Raw genomic sequence first — 10036 nt, 5'->3', positions numbered from 1 at the left:
AATACACTAATTATCGCAAAAACAAAGATTATTTAACAAACAAGAAAACAAAACTACATATGAAAAGAAACTAAAAAAATCTTACACCTGGACTTTGTCTTTATTCAACAAAACCAAGACAGAGCTGTTATGAAAGCTATTGAGTTTGAAGAATTAACAACATTTTAAGATGATGACTAAACATTATTATTGGATTAAAAATTAATTATGTATGTGATTAGTGTGTTAAGTATGCAAAAAATTATGTTAATCAAAACAAGTCCAAAAAGAAAGATCTCAGCCCCACACATACCAAATGGTCTAAAGAGATATTTGTTATAATCACAAAATAAACCATCAGAAATAAAAGTAAGTATCTAGCTAAAAGAATGAAATCAAGTCTGACCCAAATAAAAACACCAAGCTCAGAACGGTAGTCTAAGTCTAACCATTCACTTAGTTGCTAACTAAGTAATTCAATTTCTTTTCATCTGTACCAAACCTCACCACCGAAACCAATTTCTCTCTTCTCTCTCTTCTTTTTCTACTAACACCCAGTGATTTTCAAAAGAAAAGAAAGAAAAAGGAAAGCTCTAAGTTGGGCAAAATCAAAGAACAAAAAGTAAGTTTCCAAATACAAGCAAAGAAGTGAAAGTCAAAGAGGCTACGACAAAAAGAAAGATCACATCCGAAGAGTAAATCACAAAAAGAAGTTTCTAGATTTGTAATTCTTGAAGATTAATGAAGAAATCCTCTCTTTGCAAGCAAAGAAGTAGAAAATTGAAAATATTGAAGATCATGGAGTTTTGCTGTAAATCAACGATCAAGAATTTGACTTGAAGTCAAAGCAAGAATGAAGGGTTCAGATTCAACAAGAAAGATGAAAAAGGTTGAAAGAGAAGATAGAAGGTATGAATGTATGTATGATTCGGTCACTGCTTCTACCCTATCTCTCCTCTGTCACGCCACTACTACTTCTGATTTTTGGGAGAAAAAGTTAAACAAGTGCTGAAGCAAGTTTCAAGCCCTAGAAGCTTAACTCCTCTATTAAAGGGGTGAACGGCCAAAGATTGAAGAAAGGAGTGAGAGCATAATATTTGAGTTCTTATAGCTTATAGAGCTATTAACTCTTCTTCTTCATAGTTCTCATTGAATATCTTATTTTTTCAGTCTAATCTTTCTTTGTTTTTAATGGTAAAACGTATAACAGTCAGGAATGTATGAAAAAATCTATTGAGTGAAAAAAGACAAGAGAGTTAAACTTGGAGAAAAAATAATATGTTTATCTCAGAAATTCTTTGTAAATTTTTCTGTTTTGTTGTCATGATCTTGGGAGAATTTCCTTGCAAGTTGGGTTAGAACTTTGCTGTTGAAAAGTTAGGGTGAGTTCCTAGTCAAGTCTGGTTTCGGTTAGAAACTAGATTTGTCCCAAATAAGATTAGTTAGAATTCTAAGGAGAATTGGTGAATGTATTTCTATTTAAAGATAGTAAAATTCTATCATTATTGTGATGGAGACTGGATGTAGGCTGCATTGAACTGAGTAGCCGAACCAGGATATATGGCCGTGTCACTTCTCTTTCTCTTCTCTGTTTCTGGTTCTACACTTTAGGAGACAAAACAAAAGTATTTCTTGATTCTTCTATCCAACTATACTTCACTGTAATACACCTTGCTTGTAACTCTGTTTTGGCTTCTACTGCGTCAAGAGACAAAACCAAAGTATCTCCTAATTTTCTACTCAAAGTGTCTCAATAGAATCCTAGTTAGAAAGCAAAATAAAAAGAGGCCAAGATTCAACCCCCCTTCTCTTAGCCACTGATATCCATCAATTGGTATCATAGCTTAGTCTCAAAAAGATCAAGCTTCAAAGCTTGGAGGAGAGATCCAGATGGCAAACAACATGGGATCCAACACAGTGACATACACACTGATAGAAGGATAATCCAATAACAGACTTCTATTTTTCAATGAAAAAAAATTACAACTACTAGAAAGAAAGAATGAAGATCTTTGTTCAGTCCATGGATTACAACCTCTGGAAGATAATCATAAATGATCCTCAAATTCTTATCAAAACAAGCGCTGATGGTGTTGTTACTCCCAAAGTCGAAGCAGAGTGGAATGAAGATGACAAGAAAAAGGTGGAACTCAATGCCAAGGCAGTCAACATGTTAAATTGCATAATCAGTTTTGAGGAATAACGGAAGATTTTCAAGATGCAAAATAGAAAAGAAAATTTAGGATAAGCTCCTAGTTACACATGACGGCACTACACAAGTAAAAGAAACAAGGATTGACATGCTGAGCAAAGAGTATGAAATATTTTATATGAAGGAAGGAGAATCAATTGATGACAAATTTGAGAGGTTCTCTATCATCATTAATAGCTTGGATAATATGGGGATTACTCATTCCGAATAAGTAATAGTGAAAAAAGTCTTGAGAAGTCTAACAAAAGAGTGAGAAACTAAGGCTACTGTTATCTCTGAAAACAATAACCTAAGTCAAATGGCCTATAATGAGTTGAGAGGAACGTTACTAGCTTACGAAACCACTCACATAAAAAATGATACAAAAAAGAAAGGAATGGCTCTTAAATCTTGTATTGAATCATTGGATGATAAATCCAGTGACTGTTTATCAGATAACGAGATTGTGTTTTTTGCTAGGAAACTTAGAAGGCTGATGAGACAAAAAAAAAGCAGAGGAGGCAGCTCAATGGAACCAAGAAAAGACAATAGCAAGGTCATTTGTCACAACTATAGAGAAGCTTATGACTGTCCCAAACTTAAGAAAGAAGACAAGTCTCGAAGGGACAAGAAGAAAGGATTCATGACTTCTTGAGAAGATCTAGAAAACGACACTGAGGAGCTGCTTCCCGTGGATATTCTCTATGCAACTTGTTACTATTATATCTTTGGATTGAAGTTCCATGAATACAATGCTAAAATTATCTTCCCTCTTATATTCTTTTTCTAATGTTCCTTAAGTCGCTCGCAACCACAAATTTAAAATCCCATGACATTTGCACAATTAACACATCACAAAATTGAAATCAAAATGCCAACAATTGCATCTTCGAATTCGAAAGACAAAACATTCGAAATTACTAATAAATAAAGTTGAGCTAGAAAGAGAGAGGAGAATTGGCGAACCTTGTTGCTAAGAGTGGCGGAGTTGGAGGAGAGTAAGGAGATGGAGAAAGGGAGGAGCTTGGAAAGTAAGAGCTTAAGCTTGAAATCATCACAGAGGGCCAAATGAGTGAGCATTCAATCAAGAACCTCATGAATCTCCACTATATTTGCGTTTCTTCCTTGCTGAATGACATTGGCGACAGGAACCAAACCTAACCACGAAGATATGAGATGAACGAACGAACGAAAATAGCAAGCGGATCAGAGGCAAAGAACAACTATCAGTTTGAATGAGTGTGAATGAGTGAAGAATCATGAACGGTCGTCGGCGATAACAAGGCCGGCAGCAGTGGTCAGTAAAAGAGAAAAGCACTTGCAGCCTCGCAACAAAACCAATCGATTAAAAAATAATTAATCGATTAAATTAATATAATTTTTTAACGATTAATTAATTTAAAATGATAAATTATAAATAAATTAACTTTTTAAAAGTAAATTATATATTTAATATATAAATATATTATTTTATTTTATTCCATTTAATTTTTTTGAATCTTTGAATTTCTAATTTCACGTTACGACGGATCGATTGATTTGGTTTTCAAAATTTTACTAGAAAGTATATCATGCTATTATATTGGTCAATATCGTCTTAAAATATATATTATAGAATTTAATTAACTTATGTATTAAAAATACATTTTAAAAATATAATAATAATTTTTTATATATTTTTTATGTATTTAATATATTAACAATATAAAAATATTTTTATAATAAATTTTATAAAATATTTTTTATAATATATTTAATTTATATCTTTAGAGTATAAGTTAACAAAACCCTATATTATATCATGAATTAATATTACATCGCAGGTTGCAAAATTATCAACTAATTCTACATTATCATGCCACCAAATCATCTGATGTGTTATTTAACATGATATATACATTATTAAAATTTAAAATAGCAAGGATTGTCAAATATGGATTCACCACATAATCAGAATATATATTTCAAAATGTAATTTTAACTTTTTAAAGGATGAGAGTAAATTACATTCATATATAGTGAGACCAGATTTAAAACTTTTAGTCGTTTTTAGGGTCTTCTTTTTACTCAGATGAGTTTATATATAATCTTTGACATGACAAGAAATGAAACGTTAATATCAGGAAGCATGCATTAATTGGTAAACAGTTTGTGTATCTTTTCTATTCCATCCCGTTTATCATGAACATATAATAAATAATGTAATTTTGATTGAGAGTCCATCTATCTTATCCATGAAATTAATTAGCTTTTGCTTTCTTTTTTGAAAAGACACGATGGCATGCAGGACAAAAGGAGACAGCTATTGAGGGAGGAAGAATTCAAGTCCAAGGGTATCATAAAGCTAATAATAATTAGTCTCAATTATTAAATTGTTTACAATTTTTTTAAAAAACTTTAGTAATACAAATATTTTAAAGAAAACAAAAGTATTTAATCACTAAATCTAATTTCTCAAAAATTATTTTAGAAATAAGATTTTGATAAAAATTTCTATAAATATAATTAAAAATAAAATATTTTTATTCTTAAAATTGAATAATTTTATATTATGTAATTTTTTTAATTTTTTGTTAATAGCCAAAATTTTGAATAAATGCAAACGATATATCAAATACAAAAGTTCGTTATTTGTTTTTATAATAAAATATATTTCTATTTCATTTATTGTATTTTAAAGTATTTCAAAAATTTTGTTGTTAATAAATTAACAGATATTTTATCAATAATTTGATAATTCGATAGGGTTTTTTTATGATTTACGACTTGAGTCATGTATACATACATTATCACCAATATTGACCTAATTATATTTATCACAATAATCCACTGTCATCTGTCAACATGTAAGCACTTTTTATATATCATTAGATAGAAATTAACACTGTTATTGTATTTTAATTTTTTAAAATTATATTTAGTATAGAAAGTTGTATAGATCACACATAGTACATTATAAGCTATACGTTAAGACATTAAATAATCAAATTCTAAAAATTAAATTAAAATAGAAAAAGATCTCTTCCTATGAGGCTAACAATTTTTTTCTTTTCAAAGTACTCGTTTTAGAAAAGATGAACTCGAACATTATCCAGAAGATGTTGAGCTTCGTTCAATTTTGGACACAGTAGACAATATAGTCTTGCTTGATTTGGAGACATAATAACTGGAAACAGGTCATATTGTTTGTCTTGTAGGTGGAGGAGGGAGGACCATGTCCATGTTGGAGAGAATCTAGACATAGAGGATAATTAATTTGGCGGTGATCAGTTGAGGGATTTGACAAAAATGGCGTCTAAAAGGTTAGGTCATGAAAAAGATCAGTAAATGGTTGCAAATCAGAGGAATATTATTTATAGAAATGGAAAATCTATGCTAATGCTAGAGCATCTTATTGGTATTATAACTTATTGCAATATTAATTTAAATTAATGGTTTAAGATTTTTTTTGAATAATTAATGAATACGTTAATACTTTTTTAAAATAAAAGAAATTTAGATAACGAGGAGGTAGGAAACCATATACTAGATACTTAGAAAGTTGAAGTAATTTTATTTTATATTAGTATAGAGTTAAACTGGTTAACTTAGGGTTATTTAAAAAAATAAATAAATTCTATTATGCTATTGCTAATTGGCGAAAACTAGGGACGTGAGCCGGGTTGAGTTGGAATCAAGGTTGTAAGAATCGAATCGGTCAATAAACCAGTGAGGTTATTGGTTTAATGGTTTATTGGTTCGACTGGGGTTCAACCAGGGTTCGACCGGTTTAATAAAATATTAAATAAAATTATTAAAAAACCTGAAAATAATTTTAAATATATAAATTCAATAATTTCTAACTTAATAAAATTTAAAATTTCACATAATAAATTATCAATGACTTAATATTAGAGGTTCACAAACAACTTCAAACATCAACGTTTATAACTAAACAAAAAAATGCAGGTAATGACAAACCCATAATGTTCTACATTCAAAAGAAACAATTACTAGCAAGTTTTCAACTAATCAAAGGTGCAACTCATCAAAAATCATAATTATCATTAAGTGTTTCAATATCTCCATCATAAACAAGTAATCCAAAGCCACCATCAGAAGTACCATCAAAAGTTGTATTTGAAGAATCAGCTACATTAGATAAAGATATTTGAAATGGCTGTTCTGACCAAAGATATTTGAAAAGCCTGTAACATTGATACTGGTTCTCGCTCCCTGTTGACATGATGATTGTTCACAACAAATTCAAGAAAATTATCAACCATATCTCTGACGTTATCCTGCATGCAATTTTTTTAAAAAGATAGTAAGTGTTAAAATACCATCATATTCAGTCTTATAATAGACCTTACATTGACATGTACAAACACTCCAAAAAAAAAAAACAAAAGAAGCTACCAAACTCATTGGTAGTCCAGAGATGAAGGCCATTCTTTACTAAATGCAGGAAGCATGATTGAATTAGAAGAACTGTGTGCAACATTAATTTAGATGGCCAAAACTACACTAAATTAAACAACAAAAAATTGGAAGATTTGAAAAAGTGCCTAAAATTCTAACTTCTGTAAGTTGTGCTGTGAATTCATTATAACAAATCGTTAATTTCATTGATATCTGCTCTTCTCTTTAATAAAATTTCTTTTCTATCCAAAACGGAAATGTTGCAATCTTATTACAGTAAAGGGACCAGCAGAGAGCAAAATATTGTCATACTTCACTATAAATTCATGAAGCCACCAAACAAACAAATAACCTCAGAAAATGAAAAATCAAAATCAAAATCGAATAAATAAAGTAGCAAACAAATTCATGAACAAATAACCTCAGAATCATGAAGCCAGCAAACAAACAAATAATAAAGCCAGTAAATAAAATCATGAACAGAACATGAAAATCAGAAGGCAGCAACAAAATTAAGCACAGAACATGAAAATCATAGGGCAGCAAATAAAAAAACAAAATCAAGCACAGAAAATCAAAATCAGAAGGCAGCAACTAAATCAAAATCGCAGACAAATAAATCATAAAATCAAGCACATAAAATCAGAAGGAGGCGAGCTCATAAATCAAAATCAGAAGGCAGCAAATAGATCAAGAACAGAGTATTACCAAGGAGGAGGCGAGTAACAGCGTGGACGCGGTGTCGGCGACGACTAAGGAGTAGGCGAGCTCGGTGACGACCAAGGAGGAGGCGAGCTCGGCAACGACGGTGGTGGTTGCGGTGGTTGCTGCTGTGGTTGCTCGATTGGTGGTGGTGGGCTGGTGGGTATGCGACTGCGAAGAGGGCTGATGGCTGTGTGTGACTAGATGGTGAACTGTGCTTGGGTGATTTCTGGAGCTTGGTGATTTCTGGAAACTGATTAGAGGATTTAGGGCTCGGCCAGAAGCAGGACGGGGTGGTGGTTGCGGCCCTCAATGTCGTCGCTGCTGTGGGTGGCTGTGGGTGACTCGGTGGTGAACTCCTTGCATGGGTGATTTCTAGAATCTGGAGCTGTGGGTGGCTTTGGTGGCTCGGTGGTGAACTGCTGTGGGTGAAGAATGGTTTATGGATGGAAAGGGAAAATTTCCACTAGAAACTGATTGTGATTATTAGGGATTTAGGGTTATGCGTTTTGCTTTTGCCGTTTTCTCTTTTTTTTTTAAATAGGCCAAAACGACATCGTTTAGCCTTTCTGATTTCAAACCAAAAAACCATAAAAAAAATTGGACGGTTCTTCCGGTTCACCGGTTAACCGTCGATTCGACTGGTTCTTCTATCAATTTTTTGCCAGATGGTTCTTAACGTTACTCGGACCAGTTAGGTGACCGGTTCCCAGTTTTTTCGGTTAAACCGGCCAATCCAGTTCGGTTTTTAAAACCATGGTTGGAATATCGAACTCAGTCCAATTTTTTTATCCTGCTAACTTATAGGACCTAAACCTATCTTCGATCCACATGATATTTGCATAAGGTATATGAGTTTGGATGCTTTATATAAAAGTAATGAAATTTAAAACTATCAAATAAAATTCAAAAGATATTATATTGGTGTGTGTCCAAGATTTTTATAGAAGTGTGGACTAAATCCTTAAAATGTCTCCTAAATTCAGTCCGTGCACTAATATTGTTCTTCAATTTTCAATTTTACTAAATGGATCTTTCAATTTGAGCTCCCGACTGCATACAGATCCCTCAGTTTATTTCTGGCTTGAGTCATCAAGCGGAGCGCTAACCTGACACTGCCACTACCACCTAGGACGACTTATGCGAAGTCATTTTTCTTGTAGGCACAAAATGAAAAAGAAACGACGTCGTATTGTTGTGCAGGGATATTGAAAGATTTCTTGGACAAGAGTGATCATTCACAACTCTTTCTTCTTTTTTTCTTAAACTGTTTCGTCTTTTCCTTCTCCAGAAATGTCGTGAGAGAGTAGGGCACCTTTCATTTAATGATTTTATAAGTTTGTTATTACGAGAAGGAGAGACGCCAACCATAGAAAGTTGCTGAAGTAGAGGGTACCACCACCGTGTGTATGAACGAGGTTAGCAATATTTTCATCGTTTAAATTTTTTTTAGGTACTCATTGATCATTCTTCATTTGAGTTATTTTTTGAAGTGATTTCATTTGCATTTGCTGTTTTTTTTAGATTATTATGCTGTTTGATTTTTTGTGGTTACTATATTAAGGTAAGGTTTTGTTTACTCTATTTTTTGATGTATGAAACATGGACTTTTTTCATTAATGTTACTCATGTAGAGTTGTGATACATTGTTAGTGCTTATGTGTTTAATTTGTTTATTTGTATATGCTGCAGATGGATGAAGTTTTGAATATTATGTTTTATCATGGAAGATTTTTTGAAAAGGGTGTTGACGAAAAGGTGGGTTACTATCCTAATAATAGAAGCTGCTTGGTTGATCTTGAGGTGGATAGTTTAGATGTATTTTATCTGAAAAACTACTTTAAGGAGTTAGGTTATGATAGAATGAAGGAAGTTTGATGGCTTGTACTTGGGAAGAGCATGGAGGTGGGTTTAAGAAAGTTAAACACTGATGCAAAGTTAAGAGAGATGTGTTAGATGGGTTCATAAAATAAGGATCTTATTGATATTTTTATTGAACATAAGGTTTCGTCACCTGAACTTCTACAAGGAAAGGAGGTTATGATCTATGTTGATGATGAAGTAAGGATTTTTAAAGAGCAAGCAAAGAAAAATGCCACATCCATTTCATACCATTGTGCTAATCCCAATGCTGATAATACTCCCACTATTAATATTAGTGGACCAAGTGACCAAGTACCCAAAGCCTTAGTTACGGTGCTGATGAGCGGATAATTTATACGCTTTTTGGCATTGTTTTTAGGTAGTTTTTAGTAAGTTCAAGCTACTTTTAGGGATGTTTTCATTAGTTTTTATGTTAAATTCACATTTCTGGACTTTACTATGAGTTTGTGTGTTTTTCTGTGATTTCAGGTAAATTCTGGCTGAAATTGAGTGACTTGAGCAAAACTCTGAAGAAGGCTGACAAAAGGACTGCTGATGCTGTTGGAATCTGACCTCCCTATACTCGAAATGGATTTTCTGGAGCTACAGAACCCCAAATGACGCGCTCTCAACGGCGTTGGAAAGTAGACATCCAGAGCTTTCCAGCAATATATAATAATCCATACTTTATTCGGAGATTGACAACGTAACTTGGCGTTGAACGCCAAGTACATGCTGCTGTTTGGAGTTAAACGCCAGAAAAACGTCATGATCCGGAGTTGAACGCCCAAAAAACGTCATAACTCGGAGTTCAACTCCAAGAGAAGCCTCAGCTCGTGGATTAATCAAGCTCAGCCCAAGCATACACCAAGTGGGCCCCGGAAGTGAATTTATGCATCA

At 32.8% G+C, this 10036-nt stretch overlaps 1 protein-coding gene across 1 annotated transcript in view; it reads right to left on the bottom strand.

Moving 5' to 3' along the window:
* Positions 1 to 6286: 6286 nt before the first annotated feature.
* Positions 6287 to 10036, bottom strand: part of LOC107469420 (uncharacterized) — a 34416-nt gene continuing 30666 nt past the window's right edge. Inside the window, exons 2-3 of the mRNA XM_016088800.3 lie at positions 7280 to 7581; positions 6287 to 6450 (exon numbers count right to left, since the gene is read on the bottom strand). Of these exons, the coding sequence (XP_015944286.2) occupies positions 6307 to 6450; positions 7280 to 7581 (446 nt within the window). The 3' untranslated portion in view covers positions 6287 to 6306. The remainder of the gene's footprint in view (positions 6451 to 7279; positions 7582 to 10036) is intronic.

The sequence above is a fragment of the Arachis duranensis genome, chromosome 10, assembly GCF_000817695.3.
Source record: "Arachis duranensis cultivar V14167 chromosome 10, aradu.V14167.gnm2.J7QH, whole genome shotgun sequence".
Taxonomy (NCBI): domain Eukaryota; kingdom Viridiplantae; phylum Streptophyta; class Magnoliopsida; order Fabales; family Fabaceae; genus Arachis; species Arachis duranensis.
This window is presented reverse-complemented; position numbering and strand designations above follow the sequence as displayed.